This window comes from Conger conger, chromosome 9, assembly GCF_963514075.1.
Source record: "Conger conger chromosome 9, fConCon1.1, whole genome shotgun sequence".
Classification (NCBI taxonomy): domain Eukaryota; kingdom Metazoa; phylum Chordata; class Actinopteri; order Anguilliformes; family Congridae; genus Conger; species Conger conger.
This window is the reverse complement of record NC_083768.1, coordinates 51,267,464-51,287,177: the sequence shown is the minus strand read 5'-3', so window position 1 is coordinate 51,287,177 and position 19,714 is coordinate 51,267,464. Positions and strand designations below refer to the sequence as shown.

Here is a 19,714-nt window from a genome sequence, read left to right as displayed (position 1 = left end):
GAAAAATGTCTGCGTTGTATAAAAAGTGCATTTGACATGAAGGCATATGCAGAGAAATTACTGACTTTTAATGTTGACAGAATGAAAGGGGAACAAAGATTTGAAATTTTCTGTTCACAGCTAGAGATATGACTACATAATATCTGAAGTAATATATGTTATTTCATTTCATGCCAATTCTAAATTTGAGCAAAACACTGGTCCTCACTGCCGTTCTACACACGTTCACATGGTGTGCTAGGTATCTAATAGGCCTGCCAAGCACACAATGCTCATGTTTCATATATACAGTGGTGTGCAAAAATGTTGCAAGCCCTGCTCAAAAAGCCCTTTACAATGAATATCTAAGTGAACAGAGGCAAAGCTGACTTTGAAATGGTGCAAACTTAAACATGACACATTTATTCAAATATTAAAGCAAAAAAAAAAATAATAATAATCTTTTACAGTTTCAAAATAATAAAAAAGGAAAAAGGCCCTGTCAGTTTTAACCCTGTACTTTGTAACTCCTCCTCGGGCGATTATATCAGCTTCCTGTAGCCAGCTAAGAATTGTTCAATTTCGCTTTTGGAATTTGTCCCTATTCTTCCTGGCAAAACTGCTCTTGCCAAGAAATATTTTCGGCCTCCTTGCATGTATGGCATGTTTCAGATCACAGATGTCACAGATTTTTTAATAGTATTCTGGGGACTGTAGTGGCCATTCCAAAACTGTCATCAGTCTTTCCTCAAGGTACTTCATGGTTGATTTTGTGGTATGCTTTCGATCATTATATTGCTGGAATACCCAAACTCTCTTCAACTTCACTGTCTGGACTGACCTTTGCACCCCAAAGCATAATGGATCTCCATGACTAAAGTATTTTTCTCTACAAAGGCTTCACTTTTTTTTTTTCCAAACCTTCTTTGGTGGTGGCCAAAAAATTACATTTTGGTTTCATCAGGCCAAAGCACATTGTTCCTAAAGGCCTTCAGCCATCTCAATGATTTATTTTCTATATTTCAGATGCTTAATTTTGTATTGAGGTTGTAGGAAAGGCTTCGCCATGGAGGTCTTTGTTGTTTAAACTATCTTTTATTGTTGCCCTGTGAACTGCTAGGCATGTGTCTGCAACTCTTTTTAGAGCTCATTTGCATGTGTGGGTTCTTCTGAGCATTTCTCACCAGGTCTCAAGCCATTCTTTCTGAAATTTTGGTTGGTCTTCCAGACCTTGCCTTGACTTCAACTGTTCCATTTATCTTCCATTTTCAAATAATGTTTCTGACGGTGGAAATAGGTAGTTTGAAACATTTAGAGTTTTTTGTAGTCTTCTCCTTCTTAGTGGAAATTAACCATCTTTATTCCGAAATCCTTGGACAACTCAACTGTTTAGAGGAACCAATGTTTGTTAACACCAGACAGAACAGCCACAGTTGGATACTTAGAGGGCATGTAGTTACTTCGGAATAAAAAGTTCAGCCCTGAAATTATATTCACCTCAATTCACTCATTGAAACCCTATCGCGTAAATCACCTGAGTCTGGGTCTGAGTAATCATAATTTTAAAAAGTGCCATTGCAGCCTTTGGCGTGCGTGCGTGCGTGCGAATGAGAGGTATCAATTGTAAAGCACTTGATGACTGCCTGCTCTATATAAATGCAGAATTTTAATGAATTGCTGTTTTTTTTTTTGTTTAGTTTTTTTCTTTTTTCCCACCATCTGCCTTCCCTTTAAAAGGAATCTCTACAAACACACAGCCCACTACAATCTCTTCATTTTCTATTTTGTGTAGTTGTTCTTGATAGCAGACTATACAGTATGAATTGAGTGCTTATGAATGTTCATTGCTCCACATGATTAGAATCACTCCAAATTCTTATAATCACACCATGCAGGGTGTCTCGGTGGCGCAGCCTGTAGAGCACTGACCGCATGCTCATTGCGAGCCGTGACGTTGGCGGTTTCGAATCCGACCATCTGACATTTGTCGCATGTCTTTCCCTCTCTCTCGCCCCCATTCTTCCTGTCTCTCTATACTATACTGTCCAATAAAAAGCTGAAAAAGGCCAAAAAATATAAAATAAATAATAATAATAATAATCACACCATGCAGTTTGTGTCAATTTGTCAGGTTTAATGTGTCGTCTGTACGCTCCTCCTTGCATGAAATTGTCCTTGCTCAAATCTTCTACGCACCCATATAATAGTTTGAAAACATAATTTAAACTTTTTTTATGCTGTGTCAACTTTATTTTTAATGGTCTTGCAGTCTTGATAAAATGGTGGCCTTAAAGAGGTGCTGTATCCTATTTTATGGTGCTAAGTCAGGAATAGCTTGACAGGGCTGCTGCGAGTCTAGCCTGATTTAATGCGCTGCTCTAGTGCATGGACAGGCCCCGCTATAGAATCGCGCCCAGGTGACTGCCTGTAGCATTGCCCAGGGTTAGGGAGAGTTCAGTCGGCCTTGATCCACGTCTCATAGCGCTCCCCCCCCCGCCAGTCAATCGCGCGTCTGTGCTTTCGCCTGCCACATTGCGAGTGAAACGTCTTCCTCCGTCTCATCTCTGCGCGCGCAGCGACTTGTAAGCTGCTGTGCTGTGAAAAAGAAGTGGTGCTCGGTGTTGCGTTCTTTGGAAAAGAGCCCTTGCTTGTCTGTGCTCTCGCGAATTGATAGTTGAGGCTATGGTAGCGAATGTTGATATATACAATTTTGCATTCCAAACTGGGGTGAAAAGGAAGGTGGGGGGGGGGGGTGGGGGGTGGGGGGGTGGTGGTGTGTGTCTTAATGACGGCTATTGCACCTAGTGAGTTTTAAAAACTGGATTTTCAGCCAGATGAGAAATTAAAAAATAAAATTCCAGAATTAGCTTAGTCTCGGTGTTTTCACGAAACATTTGTTTATCATTATTGGGTACAAAAAGTTATTTCATTTTAAAATGTCAATTTCAAATCAGTGGGAACATTTCAACCGTCTAAATTATACAACGCAAATATTACAAACAATTAATGCAAGTCATAATGCCACCATCATGTCACTGCGCACATGTTCTCAATCTCGGTCCTCAAGTTTTGACATGCGTATTCTCGATCACGGGGTAGTAATAAATGTGTATTGACATTTAGGTGGAGTGTGTGAGTGATATTGGAGTGAGCAAGAGCGATTCAGCGAGAATACTAACAGTATTAGTCGGTACTACTCAACCGTTGGCGCTCTGTGAGAAATATGCCCACTTGGCTTCTCGCTCTGCTGCATTCAAATGCTCTGCTGGATAGTCCTGAGTGGTTGGATTCTGATCAGCTCGTTCATATCCAGTCCTGTTAAGTAAATATTTTATTCATGTTATACGTAATGTTGTCCTAGGCTGCTGGATGGCTCACTCAGATGAGGCACCACGCTGTGGTGCATGGATGAGCCTCACGCCCTTGGATTGAATCAAATTGTGCCAACTGTGGCTGGTAGCGGCATAGGGTGAGGAGCAATTGCCTAGTCTTTCAATCACCTTAAGAAACTGTTATGTTTATCAACATGAGGACCAAAGTTGTGCCAGTGAAAGTTAAAGAAGCCATTATGAGACAGAGAAACAAGAATAAAATGGTTAGAGACCTTGACAGTTTGGAATATAATTAAGAAGAAAGGGAGTACTGGTGAGCTGACGCGCCCAACTTGCATATGAAAGGCATGCTCATTTGGGTTCAGATCGGGTAATTGACTTGGCCACTCAAGAATTGACTATTTTTTGCAGTATGTTTCGGATGATTGTCTTGCTGTAGAATGAACCGCCAGCCAATGGGTTTTGAGGAATTTGTTTGAACTTGAGCAGATAGGATGTGTCTATATACTTAAGAATTAATTTTGCTAATATCATCAGCAGTTATATCATCAATGAAGATAAGTCAGCCAGTAGCTTCAGCAGCCATACATGCCCAGGCCATAACACCCCCACCAACGTGTTTCAGAGATGAGGTGGTATGCTTTGGGAAAGACAGCAGTATTTCTCTTTGACCAGCCTACCTGCTTTTTTAGTGAGACTGTGACATCACTTTTGGCTGAGAACTGTTGCCCTTTTAACCCCTCTTAATGGTCAAGATGGTTTGTGGGCGTCACAGCTGGTGCAAACAACATAACCGGTTTGACCTTCTTGCTGACATTTGTAAGCTAATTATGCTCATGCCTTCATTCCATTTAGGTTATTTTTGTTATGGGAAAGTTCTCCCATTACTCTTTGTAACAAAGCTATTACCATTTAGAAGACAGTCCTTTATCATGTTGTCTTGTTCCTTGTTCATGGCAGCTGCCCCCATAATCGGTGCAAAATATAAGCACTTCTGCACTGGAGGGAGTTTGGTCCTTAACTTTACTGAACACGCTCTGTGATAGTTTTTTTATGATGGGCAGGTATCTTGAGGTCATAGGTGAAAGCACAATGCAAGGTTTATTGTTGGTCTAGAAATTATTAGTTGCTGCAAGAGTGTTTTTTCCTCCACTAAGCAAACCTATTTCAGTACTTTAAGAGATCCAATAATGGTTGCTGACGTTGACGATTCTTTCTGAGGTACGTTTCTGAATAATAATTGTATTGCTGAGCTTTCATAGCTTAATTGTCCAGATTCAGTGAGGCAAAGACATGAGAAGCACTGTGTCAAAGTCATGAAATTACTTGCGTAACTTCCCTATTCCCACCACTTCTCACTTCTTCGCTGCCATGTGTAGACGTGCTCAAATTGAGAGCCAGTTTTAAGAATCATATCCCTCGGTTTTCTTTAATTAAAGTTCCAGACTATTTCACTTTCAGTCCTTCAAACAGGATCCTCAGATTACTCTGGACTGAAGCGACAGCTCCTTTGTTTTCCGCAGGCCGATGTAGTGGCACATTTTCCAGAGCTCTGAACGATTGGAAGATAGTGTTGACAGGGATCAGCAGTTAATCACCAGCCCGTAGTTCCGAGGGGTGTCGCGTGAAAGCCCTGGGTCTGTGCGTTGCAAAGAGCCGAACCCAAACAGCGTGACTTCAAAAACAGCCTGTCAGTCCAGAGAGATTTGGACGCATACTCTGTCCGTCATGCTGGGGTGAAAAACGCACAGGTTCACAGTCTGGAAGCAAAGCTCCATTAGAGCGACAGCTACAATAACACTATGCAATTTTTTCTTGACGGTGAAAGTACCAGCAAAGTACCCCCCCCTACTCAAAGGCTGTTTAGCTGTGTAACTCATGTTTTGTCACCTTGAAGTTCAGGCAACTTTTCTTTTTTTCTACATTATATTTCTCCCGTATGTCACACTTTTTTCATGGTTCTTCATCTACAGTGTAGTGCCATGTCAATATCAACATCTCACTGGTCATGTTACAACCACTCACGAGTGATGCCTACACTGCAGCTAACGGTCGCATCCATTCCTTTACGCTATATCGCTCGTCGTTTTTGCGGAGTGCGATGTTCATAATGACCTGCGATGATTCTGTAAGCGTGCTGTAGCTAATTGGATTTGATTGATTGAAATGATGACTACAGGGTGCTTGGTCAAGGAAAAAGAACGTACTCAGTGAATACGTTGTATTGGCGTTTTCGTGCCTCGACGCCTGAGCCCTGGGGGCCTCCCGCTTGCTTTATTCGCCTTTTCAGGAGCCACTGGACTGGACTGCTTGTGCAGGTGTACTGCACTGCCTCCCTGTGTGCTCTGTGGGCAGTGATTGACGGGTCTGAGAGCATCGCCCGGCTTTACTCTCAGCTTCAGCACTGAATGGTGTCGGAACTGTACTGTAGAAACACGGAGCGCAGGCCCTTCAAAACCCGATTTCTCTTGGTAGGTGTTAGTCTATGGATTTCTGTTCCTTAAACTCGCATTATTTATGCGCTTCAATTCTGTGAGGTTCTTGCTCATAATGTTTCCAAATCCCTTCTGCCTTCTTTTGTGGTTGGACACAGAGTGTTTATACAAATAGGTCTGTGCTATTCCTGTCCCCGTTGGTTGGCTTTGGCTGGTTTCAGCAGGCCCTGCTTTTCAGCAGGTTGGAGAGATTTGCATTCAGTTATTAAGAAATAATGGGTGTTTTCATTACTGCTAATTCCAGATTCATCCTCATTGTACACTGTGACGTCATGCCTGATAGGAGCATTGCATCCTGTGAATGGTTGTAAATGGTAAAATGGTAAATGCTTGGCATTTATATAGCGCCTTTATCCAAAGCGCTGTACAATTGATGCTTCTCATTCACCCATTCATACATACACTCACACAACAACGGCGATTGGCTGCCATGCAAGGTGCCGACCAGCTCGTCAGGAGCATTTGGGGGTTAGGTGTCTTGCTCAGGGACACTTCGACACAGCCCGGGCAGGGGATCGAACCGGCAACCCTCCGACTGCCAGACGACTGCTCTTACTGCCTGAGCCATGTCGCCCCACAGTCAAAATATGATATGGAACTATTAACTATTCTTTTCATTCCACTGAAATTTTGTATGTTTATCATTTTACTTCACTTTGAAGTCAATTGCACTCAGTCAATTTTGGACTACAGTAAAATAAATGAAACACTGGGATAGTATACATTGGCGATTTCAATCCATACGTTTTGTCTCTGAATAATTTAATTTTTAAGTTTTCAACATTTTGTACAATCTTTCTCATGCTCTGTAGTTTGTGAACATATGCAGGTAAATATTGAGTTTGGGAAATTTCAATCTCTTCACACGCCAGAGTTTCACGTTGTGCCCAGCACTTCCATAATCGTTTTTTCAGACAGATCATCTGTCCAAGTCTTGCGACTGGGACACCCATGCTGATGCCTTTCACAGGGAAGGATCTAAAAATGGCAAAATGGAGAAGGTGTCTGACATTTTGTTTACCAAGAGAGAAGTTATATAACCCCAAAAAAACATGAGCTGCCAACATAACCAAATAGAAAATTGCTAGCTTTCAGCAAATACTGTTTGATGGGCTCTGGCTATCCTGAAATCTTTCAAGTACCTGATAATTGTTTAATCACATTAAGCAGCCGCACCGCCTGAGTTTGAAGCTTGTCGGGGGAATGATGGCAAGGCGGTGGTACTGGAATCGTTTGTTCTCTTTCTTTCCTTCTTTCTTTCACTTTTTTTATGCCTTTTCCCCTTTTTCTCCCCAATTCGGAATTCCCAGTCACGCCCGCACTGCGATGCTATTTGTGGTCTCCATTGACGACGCAGGCAATCACGCGCTGTCCGACAGTGCGATCTCGTCAAAGGACAGACGCAAGAGAGGTTGATGAGAGGCTTAACGTGCGTTGCGGGAGACGAACCCCTCCCATCCCTGGGTGACATTAGAGCTAATTTTGTGTTACACTGTGGGCAAAGTCCTGATTGATGACCAGACAACTGGAGCTTAGAACAGTGCCTGAAAAGCCACCCAACCCCCCCCCCCCCTCCCCCCTTCACCTTTTCAGAGTGATGAGGAATATTCACAGCATAATTTGTAAGAAGAAAATGAGTGCACTTTAAAGATATTATCACAATAGTGTTCCTGAATTTGTGAGTAGGCCATGCTGTGTCATGCATTGATTAAAATCACAAGAACATTGTCTCTGCATTCTACATGTTTGAAGTGGGAGCCTTTTTTATGAGGCTTATGCTTGTTCTGAATATCATTATTATCAGCAATATATTTCAAAAGAGTGCTTTCTGTAGTACAAATTAAAATCCGATAAGATATGGAAATTTAATCCAGAGGGGCCCTCTGTGCATTGAGGGTAGATTAACCCCTGGTGACCACGAGACCTTCAGCTTGTTGTATCATTATTCAATGCCGTTCATTTAAAAATCGAAAAAGTGAGGTCACTCTATTAGGCAATAAACAACAGCTTGTGTACCAGAAAACTAGACCTTTATCTCACACGCTGAAGGCCAGGTCAGGGATAAGTAAAAAAATAAAAAGTCCAGAATGTGAGCAAATACCTAGAAGCTGTCTTGACACGAGTAAGAAACGGAAATAATTAGGGCACGAGATGTGATCATTATTTGGAAATCCTCTGGGTCCTGCCAGATCGACTGGGCTTTGAAGACAACAGATAATGACAGACTTCTGCTCTGATAAAGCAGTCATTATTAACCAAATTCTCTTGGGATTTTTTCCAGATATACTGTATGAACATGTGTATCTGCGATTTCATCAAGGGGAGAGTAACTGTATTGTAACATTTTGTGTATGGGAGGTTAGTTTTCGGAGTATACGCATAGAGATAGACTCATTACTTCTTGCAGAATAATGTGATTGCTTGGTTCGGTTAATTCTCCTTGCATAATTGTCGATGTTTATGCAGTTGCAGGTGCAGGTCTGTGCTGTGATCATGCCTTGCCATACAATTTACTGCTGTTTTTTACTTTTTTTTTCAAAGTTAAATCTCTAAAATACGGAAAATGGGAAGATTGCTTCCAGGAAATAGTCTTGCTTTCAGATCAAAAGCAAAGCTTTGCCGTCATCAAGAAATTAAATGCGATGTTTTTCACAGAATACCAGAAAAGATCTGCTCATATCCATTGTAGGATTTTGCGGGATATATACAGGGATAAATAAAAACTTCACCACTTTAGAGTAGGCACTAACAGGACAAGACCAGTGGCTCCAGTCAGTCAGAAGTTGGAATGAAGGACACCACAGCAAGAATGAATTGAGAATGTTTTTAATTCAGCCAGCCTTTTATGCCTGACAGTTCATGTTCACTTCAAATTATTCTTCAAGGGCGAGATGGCAGTGTTGTTCCATTAAAGAGCGGGTGGGCATCAAGGTTGGTAGATTAAAACGGAACACTTCTGAAATTGTCCCGCCCTGTTTGTCTCCAAGGTTGATTTGTTGGCCATGAGGTGACGGTACTGAGATACATGGTGAGGTCATGTGGCCACTGTGTTGTACCCAGGCCGCCATCATTAAGTACCAGCTAATGTCCTGCACCCCGGATACCATCACCCCCACCCATGTCTCTCAGTTACACTCCTACCGACCTGCTGTGTGAAACCCGGAAGGCTCGACACTGAGGACCAGGTATGGTATGGGAGCCCCAAGCTTGCAGGCCCTTGCCCTGTCCTCTAAACCGCCTGTGGACTGAGGCCTGTAGACCACAACTCAGCCTGGCTGAACTGCTGCAAACTGGGGCCTATAGACCACAGCACAGCCTGGCACAACAGCTGTAGACCAAGGCCTGTAGACCACAAAGCGGCCTGGCTGAACAGCTTGGCTCTTGTGTTATTTCTTTAATGTATTTTCGGAGTGAATGCATTGCATGCACAGGCCCGCTGTGAAAATTGGCTTAGATTGGATTGCATAGTTCAGTGCCACAGGGAATGTTGTTTGTTTTGAATATTTGGAACCGAGAAAGTTTGGAGAGCTTAACGCGGTCATTTGTTTTCTTTTGCCCCATACTCGCGTAATGATTCATTTAAATTTATAGTAGGAGATGTGTGTTCTTCATAAGCTTGATTGCAAATCGCAAGCTCTCCTGGTCAAAATTTGTACCGCTTTTATTGATTTACAAGTCCATTTTGTTTGTTTGCTATGTGTGCAAGTCAAATGCTGCATGTCCTCTGATGGAAGCAGCAAATCTGAATAATTCCGGGGTATTGGATGCATACGAGATGACTGATGGTCAGCACTTTCCTCGAAACATAAAAACACAATTTCCCTCCTCTAAACCATGCCAAGTCATTGGCCTTACTTTTTGGAGCAGCTCGCAAACACCACAGATGCTGTGCATTTTTCTCTCAGTTTCAGCGAGTATTCACTTTGCATTTCTAGTTTCCTTCAAATCCTGGCCAAGTAAGCCAGACTTTTTTTATTGTATTTATTTTTTACTTTACCGAATTTGGCAATCACAGCCGTGCCGCTTCGACATCCTGTTTCCTGGCGTCTCATTAGTGCGTTTAATAAACCTTTGGCCGTGTACACTGCCCCTAGCCTTGTGCAGCCCTCCCCCTCCCCATCGACTCTCCTGCATAAAACTCACGCAGACCGGGGAAACCACTTCCCTGTGAGCGTAACCGCAGAGTGGCACGTCCACACTGGCCGTCTCGCCGCGCTCCGGCAGGAAGAATCCCGCAATTAAAAGCACTTAAGCTTTTCATCTGCCGTGAATTATGCATTAGGACGGTAATTGGTGGGGATAATTGGCACCTGCTCCCGGCGCAGTTCCCCTGCCCAGGCACAGAGCCACCAGCAAGCACTACTCCACCTGGAGGAGCTTCACCACCTTCAGCCCTCTCGCTCTGTCCATCCCTCTCTACCTCTCTCCTCGACCCTTACTCCTACTCTCCTCTGCTCTCTCTGCCCCTCTCAGCCCTCTACCCTGCTCTTCCATCCTTTCCTACTCAGTCCCCTAGCCCTGCTTCCTCTCCTTCCTTGCCTATCTGCCTCAAACTCTTGACATCTTTCTCTGGCTCTTGTCACTCTCCCGTTCTTCCCAGAATGTCAGACCCTCCTAATAGTCTTCTCCACCTCTCCACCTTTTCTCCTGTCTTTCCCCTTTTTGCATCCCTTTGGGTGTAGTCCCTCCTGCATTGTGTGCTTAAAGATGAGCTGAAATCAAAAAGATTTTTCCTTCAATTCAGCCAGTTCTTACTAACCATACAATCACATCTCAAAGTCCAAAAAATTCAAAAATGGTAATACAATTCCACACCCAAGTTTCTCCATCCACTTACAAGATTTGACGTCATTGTGTATGTGTATGTCGATATCTGCTCTTGGTTCCATTTCAGCTTGTCTTTAATGAGTGGCACGGTAAATGTGAATGTTGGCACATGAACCACCCTGGCCAGGTGAACACACATGTTTGTGATGCGGCACATCTCCGCTTTAAGTCAGTAAAGAAGATGGATGCCACTGAGCCAAGTGCTGACAAGCAGTCATAGAGACCAAATCTCCACTCTGGGATCATTATGGGTAATAAGTGCTATTCTTAGACTACATTCCTCCTGCCAGTGGCTACATTAGCAGCAGACTTTGCTTTCCTTGGCTCTGGAGGAAGCGCTCCACGTGCAGTGTAGCTGTAATGTATGGCCCTTGGACAGACAATGATGGGTTTACTTGGGAATATTATTTCTCTCTCCCACCTCCAATCTAACACACATTTTACCTCAGTCTCAATAGTAGGTTGGCATTGTACATCGTTTGTACACAATAATTAAAATCTGCATGCTGCTCTTGCACTCCTTCAATCATTGTAAAGATGCTTAATCACTGTACAGTTTTCATTTCTCTTTTTCTCAGCCCAAATCATTTGGGATCTTCACTCCTTTATTCATACACATGACTTATTTGGCAGGTTGCTGGTCTCATCACTTGGCAGCTTCTCCCATAGCAGACTATATTTAGAGAGGGTGAGACCAAAGGCTCGGGTCATGTGTGAGATATTTAGTATTCCTGGTAGTCTGTGGCTGTCTGGCTGATAAGGCTGCACGATATGAGGAAAATATGCCATATGCCATGATGTCGTTGAATTTTGCGATGACGATATGAGTTGCAATAAGCAAAGTTTGCTTACTTTCTGCTTTAGGTACACTGCTAACATAGACCCCAGACAATGAATAGCCTATGCCCACTGAATAATTTTTAAAAAAGCATTGCTTCCAACATGCTTTAATTGAACACAGCCAAATTGCAGATGAACAGCCAATCAATTGAAATGAATATGAATTTAAATACTGTAGATGCTGTTGATTGCTGTTCAATCAGTCTTTTGCGATTTGTTTATCTCGCTTGTTCATATCTCGATGAGGATATATATACGATATATCGTGTAGCCCTACTAGCCGGTAGGAAAATGGTTGTGAAGTTGAGTATGAACCGTCTCTGCCCAGTTGTTTTCTGTGTACAGTACAGGGCATGTCGTATTTATCACCCCCCCCCCCCCCCCCCCCCCCCCCACCACTGTGTAGAAGAAATAAGAGGGCCTCCCTAACAGTCCTCCAGTGTCATAGAAACTGGACTCATTCTAGTCTGTTTTGTCCTTCCCTTGAGTAATAAAATCTGCTTTTTAAATGTTTACACATTTTTATGGACATTAGTTACTAATTTACATACTTTTAACCATCACATATCAAACTAATTCAAAGCTGTGGACAGAGCATGCAGATTGAGTTACGATCAGGGCTGCGTTCATGCTTGGAGAGATCTTGGGCTTTGCAGCGTCTGCTGTGCTGCTGTTCTTTTGGGTTTTCATCTTGCCCCCCAGTTCATCTCATCATTGTTTGTTTCAGAAGGCCTCCTATGTGCTGCTGGGTTTTCTAAGACAGAAAAACAAGTGTGTAACCATGGTTCTTAGATTCATTAGGTTCAAAGAGGTATCCAACATTTTCATATACAATATTAATTTTTCATACATTTTGGGAAATGCATTTTCTGCTGTCTGTGTGTGTTCCTTTATCTCTATGTACCTACTGTGAGCACTTTATTAGGCTTTTCTTAGACATATGTTTTAGACTTCTGCTGCTTTAGTGTGTTCAGAGATGCTCTTCTGCATACCATTGTTGTAATGTTATTTGCATTACTTTCACCTTCCTGTCAGCTTCAATCAGTGTGGTCCTTTACCTCTGACCTCTCTCTTTTACTATGCGTTTGCATGTTGCATGTTGCTCACTGGATGTTTTTTGTTTTTCACACCATTCTCTGCCCTCTAGAGACTGTTGGATCACGTTTCTTCCCCATTCTGACATTTGGTCTGAACAATAGACAATATTGGCCGATTAAATATTTGCATTAACAACCTGCTGTACAGGTCTACCTAATAAATTGCTCACTGAGTGTACATTCGTCCATATAATGCTATTGTCAGTGTAGAGGTTTTTTTTTTTTTGTCGCTGACCTAGTTATTTCTCCTTATCTCCGCATTGGAGCACACAATTATCTCAAAGGCAGTACACGCTGGCTATGGGAATCCAACCGAAAAATTTGCTGTACTTGGCAGTGAGGACCGTTATCGTAATGGAAAGCAGGCATTTGCATCTTTGTGCTCGGCGAATGTGTGGAAGGTGCTTGGAGAAGCAGGATTATTCAAATCCCATCTGTGCTCCCCGGTGTTTTCCCCGCCCGCTAAACGCGCGGTTCCCGCTCACGCTCCTTATCCGCCACTGAGGGTCCTCGCATTGTTACGTCTGTCTATAAACTGTAACAAGCCGTGTCCTTGCTAGAAAACCCTCCCCCGTGCTGTCTCTTAAACACAGGCCGGCTACATGTTGGCGGTTAAAACTTCGGCGCCGCCGGCACACCAAATCACAGGGAACAGTGGCAGGGCTGGCTTGGCGCCCCGTGAGCCAGGGATTAAAGACATGGTAGAAAATTCCAGAACAAAATTGAGGTGCTTTGAACACAATACTCTGTATTATATCAGTATTATAGTCAATGCTTGATTTATACTTTTCAGGCTCCTTTGCCCATGAACTTGCGCCACAAACGCAGTTATCAGAGTTGGTGTTCCAGGGTACCAATAGCTGAAGTAAGGAATTGGGTGCAACCAGGTGTATCAGGAGTCAATAAACTTCATAGGAATGAATGAATATACAACTCAGCACAGGAATGGAGAGTCGATATTCCGCAGTCTGATTCCCTGTGTAGGGTAGAGGTATAGGGTTTCCTCTGAGGTGAGGCCAATGGTCTAAATTTCCCGCAGGTTCAGTGTGTGAGTGAATGGTGTGCGGGCCCTGCTATGTATTTGCGACCGGTCCAGGGTGTATTTGCGACCGGTCCCTCCTCTTGTCCAGTACGTGCTGGTGTAGGCTCCCCCCCACCCCAAAAAGACCCTGACCAGAAATAAGATGGACAAATGGATTTATTTCTCTGTCCTCCAGGCCCACCAGGCTGTGTGCAATAATTCATTTTGTGTGCTATGCCACACTCTGCATTTGTACTCAGGAAACACGCAACACTGAATTTATTCATATAATTCACAGTCCAGTCTGTGTGTCCAGTTTCCTGGCTATGGCATTCTGGTCATTTTAGACAGTGCAGGAGAGCCACTTAATCTCTGAATATTTCATATACGTTTTAAGATAATAATAAATAAATAAAAGTCAGTTGTGGCATAACATAGCAAGAGTATTTAGCAGTTATTTTCATTCTGGTCTTTGTGCTCACCAATACTTGAGCCGGTTTGTGCTTTAGGAAGTGCCTGTTCTACACTGGTCATGTGTCAGGATTACACCTCCACTGTCCTGTTGTTTGACACTTTCTAAGGTGACCCAAAAGTATTTAGGTAAGAATGGATAAAAAGATTATGACAGCTGGCAGCCAACACATTTTCTATTTACACTTTTCAGTTTATTTAAAACATTTTTATTTTCACACTGAATGAATAAATATGGACAGTTGTTCACATCCATAAAATATTTTCAAACTTTGCTGAACATAATTGCTCTGTGGTAGTTTTTCCCTTTGGTAAAGACATCCAATTAATTGTAAGAATGTGTTTGAGTCATTTTTGTTGGATTCAGTATAAATCAAGTTTAGCTGCCTTACATTGTACCTGACACATTGAACACATTATTACTGACACTGTTATTTGTATTCTGCCACCTGGCATTTATGTATTCACCTGTGGCTAAACTTATAAAATGGCAGCATGGTTTCTGCAGTAAAAGCTTGCTATACTGTCTTGCTGGTGAACGGATAAAGTTGTCTTGTGTCAAAACTGCACTGGCATGGTGAGTTTAGCAAGTGGTTTGAGACTGAAATGCACTAAGTCTGGAGGAATGAAATATGAGTTTCTTAGGCCTGTTGTACTCACTGAGCACTTTATTAGATAGACCTGTACACCAGCTTGTTATTGCAAATATTTAATCAGCTAACCATGAGGCAGCAACTAAATGCATAAAAGCCAAACCAAACCAAACCAAATGTCAGAATGGGGAAGAAATTTGATTTTTGATCTCACTTTCACTGGGCAATAATTGTTGGTGCCAAACAGGGTGGTTTGAATATCTCAGAAACTGCTGATCTCCTATGATTTTCACACACAACAGTCTCTATAGTTTGCAGAGAATGGTGCTAAAATAAAAAAACATCCAGTGAGGAGCAGTTCTGCCTTGTTAATGAGAGAGGTCAGTGGAGAAGGGCCAGACTGGTCGAAGCTGACAGGAAGGTGTCAGTAACGCAAATAACCTCACATTACAACAGTGGTATGTATGCAGAAGAGCATCAACGTGTGAAAGTGAATAGGCTACAGCAGCAGAAAAAAAAAAGTAATAAGTACCTAATAAAGTGGTCACTGAGTGTATATGATGAAAATGCACGTAAACAAGCATTGATTTATTAAGTGGCCTTTCTTTTTTAATTTGACAAAATACTGTGTACAACTCCAGTTTTGTGAACGAGAAATACATATTTTATGCTGGAGCTCTGCTTTATGAATAATGATGAGACCAAAGGAAACTAGATTGCTTTTTTTCTTTCGGTTTGTTAACAAGCATTAGAATACTGCATAATGTTTCCCATAAGGGCTCTTCAGCCTCATCAATTCCCTTGGCTCAAATCTTTTGTGCTTTTGATCAATAATCTGTCATAGCCCAATTATTGGACTGGGTATTTCACAGCCCTCATTGTTCCCCTGAAACAATACTGTGGGGGCGCAAACACAAATGGGACTAAACCCTGTGAAATCCCAGTCCTGCAGTCTAAGGAGATCTGGTCCTGACCCCATTTATTTAATGAGAGACCTTGCCTCAGTTTGGCTTCAGATAGCCTACAATTCCCCTCATCTTTATTCCTTTTTATGCTTTATTTTTTGTAAATAATGAAGCCTAAAACGCAATAAAGCAGTTTAATCCATTGCTGTATAGTTTTGTTTGTTTTGTTCAGTATGCAAAGCCGTTTTTCTTCATGAGCTCATAGGCACATTACTGCTCTTAACAAGATTTTCTCTTCAAGTTGCTCTCGAGCTGTGATGGGAATTTTCATTACCTCGAAAATTGCCACGAATCATGATGACTTTAAACGGCCGGCTCATATTAAATTAACTTTATCTTACACTGACATAAGGAAATAATTTATTCTTTGCCGGAAGCCTTCTGTACAAAAAAAATGTTCTTGCCAGATTTGGAAAAGTTTTTTTGGGTAACGTCACGCCGTTCACTGCAAAGCCTGGTTACGGGGAGACCCACCTTCATTTTCATGGAATAGGACGAATAGGGCGATGGCAAAACCTAAGATCAAGACCAGCGCACTTTGGCACGTGTGATACGATTGAATACACCGTAAAAGGAAGCCTCGCTCTTGGGAGACCCTGCGAGAGTTATTGGTTATTTACAAGGCGACGGACAGGAAACGCTGACGTCTGCTCCCCCTGCTCGCCTCCAAACGGGGCATTAAACCTTTCCGTGTGAAAAGGGTAATGGAGACGTGACATATGGCCAGCGAAGGGGCGGGCGAGACAGCCGAAGAGTTGTTGCGCGGGCCCTCGCCAGTCATGGGAAAGATGGACTGCGTTTGACGTGAGGCAACCTCTCCATTTCTCTTGTTCGTGAAAATGGTGGTATGCCATGCTCATACTATCTAAGCTTCCATCATGGAGACAATACATGGTGAATTGTCTCAGAATGGTAGTGTGCATCTTTATATCTTGAAGCTATATATTGATAATGTTCATAAGTTTATTACCGTATTATAGCAATTACGTGTTATGTTACATGACCGCGTTGAGACAACTGAATAGGATAGTGGCTCCAGATGCAATAGTCCCCCGAGGCAGTATGATTTAATTGGCCTTAATGAAAGTTTTTGCTCCGATAAACAATTCATGGCTGTTTATTTCTCTAGTCCTGCTGACAGGGAGAATACAGCGGAAGTAGCCTTAAATCTTCCTCTGCTGCGGGACATTGTTTCTGTGCTCAGGCCAAAGAAGATGAGAGAGAACTGTTTTTCTGGGGGTTTTTTATTTTGTTTTCCTTTCCTTAACGGTGCAGAGGACCAGGAGCATATCATTAATGGTGATGTTGAAGCATTCGCTCCAAGGATGGTCATCTGCATGTGAGACTATAAATCAAATGACTCTGTGCTGAGCTCTCAACCGTTTCTGGCAGTTTTGCCTCGGGCACTTCATTTTGGACTTCTTTTTGTCAGTTCACCGAGCGCAACTTTTTGTTGGACCGTTTTCATTCCTTTGGTGTTTGCTGAACCAAGGAACACCACCGCATTGCATCAAGAATTCTGTTTTCCTCAGGAACGCTGTATGACGCGTCACACAAGATGGCACATTTTGGTATAAGCGTTGGTTTCCTGACATGTGGTGAGCGAGGTTCAGAAGCTCAGAGTTGGACTTGCCCTCAGAGCACCAGCCCAGACCCACAGAGACACGCCACTCAACCCCGCTGAGCAAGCAGAGCTGACACTCCACTATGTATCATTCAAAGCGCTGTTCAATGTCTCACCATCGTTCAAGCTGCCCGGAGCTCGCTCGCTCTCTCTCTCTCCGCCTCCGGGGAAGATCTACGCTTGGGTGGAGGAGACGGCACAGACCAAAAAAAAGTACACTCAAGCTTTAGACGGAACTGAACCTAGTGTACAGTAATTTGACCCAGTTTTCAATCAGTCTGGAGGCCAGCTAATTTAGAGATGTGCTTCCGCAACGCTGTCATTAAAGCAGTTTTCAGAAGAGGGAAATTGCCGCCTCTTCAACCGGTGAGAGACTGGAGACGCCGTCAGCACTGCTGTCCCGACCCTGAGAGAGGGAGAGAGTCATGTGTTTGCGCCTCATTAAAATGGAGCACATTAACAGGCACATCAAAACTGCACTGAGATGTGTCTGTTGGTTGAACGAGGAGAGGGAGAGCGAAAGAGAGGAAAAGCTAGAGAGAGGAAAACATGTCATGCTAACTGCCTGCAGAGAAGGCAGTTCAAATATACTCAGTGAAATGGTAACTGAATTTCAACTCTGGTCCCTTAATTGCCATTTAAAGTGTTTCCCATAGCAACAGTGCCATAGCCTTTGCTATGGGCTACTGTGTGGTTGTGATGGAAATGGATTTGAAATGTGTTTGCTTGAACAATCAGTTAGAGAAAAATAATTCCACTCCTTTTTCTCTTCTGTTTTGCAGACATTATTAATCAACAGTATGCTTTCACAATTTTGATTTAATTGTCAATATAGAACAAAACCTGATATGGTTGAAAGAGCAAAAAGATGACATCAGTGACGATACGAAAAGACTGAAGTTGCATTCTGAAAATATCAGTGAGATGCAGTAATTTGTTTGCGAAAGGCCAGAGACCACAGAAGCGGAGATACCAGGTACAAGACTGCAGCTGATAACTGATCAGGAAGATCAGTGTAGGCATACGACTGCAGTCATCGCACCAGCACACAACCCCTGTACTGTGCAAATGGTTACCTTTCCTTTCCTCACTATCAGGACGCTGCCCACCAGTCAGACTCCTTGTAATACAGGTGCAGTTGTAGGAATAAATAATAATAATAATAATAATAATAGTAATATACTTTATTTAAACTCCATAGCATCAGGTCAAGACATTAAAATGAAAAAACATTAAAATGACAGGCCTCTTTTTGTGATGGTCGGGTGAAAGATTCTGAACCTGTGCTGGTTTAGGCTTCCTTCATTGGGGGTTTCTGGTCCGTTCCCAACACATGGGACCTTAATTTCCCTGGCTGAAGATCAGTGGAAACCCTGAGGAATTTATATGCTTTAAATCTTGCGAACATGTATAGTCAGTGATCTCCTATTTACTGTATTAAGTTGTGTTGATTGTGGCCCAGCACTTGGTTCTTACTTGCAGAGTCCTTGGTTCTTATTTTCTAAGTGTGGACTCGATTGGTTTCAAGTGTTCAGTGTTAAAACACCTCTGATAGAACATGTTTATAATTACGTTGATTTATAAAATTGCTCAGACTACTTTTATTACTGCTCTAATTGCAGTGCTCTATCAGATTCGACAGGTTTTTTTTCGGCACGGCTTCAGTCCTGTCCTCGGCCCCGGATTCCAGAGCCTCGGAGTGACTCCAAACTGGAGCTCCTCCAGACCCTTCCCCCACTGAGCCATCAACCTGCCTTAGATGTAATGGGACACGAAAGCCGAGCGCTATCGCTTCTCACTGAGGAATCCGTCAGCGCACCCACGTTCTGCAATGCCAACGACGGCCCCAGATGAAAGCGCATTTTCAACATCGAATAAAATTCATCCTCAGCCTTCCCCGTCTCCCCTAAAGACTAATGAAGGAACAAGGAATTCGCCGTTGTGCCCCGTGTGCGTGCTGGTTGCGTTCATTTTGGGATCCGGGCTCCGTTGACTTCTGAGGCAGTCACGTCTAATGATTGTGCAGCATCTGTTGAGCAAGGAATCGATGCTCATGATAGTCTGAGCTCCAAATGGTTTAGCGCCTTTGTTTTCCGCATCATTTTGTTTTTCTCAGGTGTCAATGTTATATCCAGTAAACGCTCCAGAGCTGTCAGTGTCTGTTTTTGTATTCTTGGAAGAATGTATTCAGCCATTAGAAGTTGTAGCCAATTACTGTATAAAGGGAATTTGGTGCCTGGATGCCGGATTTTACCATAGGTCTTTTTGATCTTGGTACTGTTTTCACAAGTAGATTTTCTTGTTTTTTAAGGCCAAAAATGAAAACAACATAGGAAACAAATCTGATTAATCTGTTTATCCCAACTTCTCTTAATCTGCCTAATTTGTGCAGGGACCAGACAGTATGCTGTATGTTGCTTGTATCCGTAGAACATCTGAGCAAGAATCCTAACAGATTTATATCAGTCAG

The 19,714-nt window shown here is 42.7% G+C and overlaps 1 protein-coding gene across 3 annotated transcripts in view; it reads left to right on the top strand.

Moving 5' to 3' along the window:
• Positions 1-19,714, top strand: part of ctdp1 (CTD (carboxy-terminal domain, RNA polymerase II, polypeptide A) phosphatase, subunit 1) — a 102,275-nt gene that overhangs the window by 71,512 nt on the left and 11,049 nt on the right. Inside the window, exon 13 of one of the 3 annotated variants that reach the window (XM_061256440.1) lies at positions 18,027-18,129. The exons of the other annotated variants lie outside the window; for them this stretch is intronic. Within the exon in view, the coding sequence (XP_061112424.1) occupies positions 18,027-18,036 (10 nt within the window). The 3' untranslated portion in view covers positions 18,037-18,129. Of the gene's footprint in view, positions 1-18,026; positions 18,130-19,714 lie in introns of those variants that run through there. 3 annotated transcript variants of the gene reach the window in all.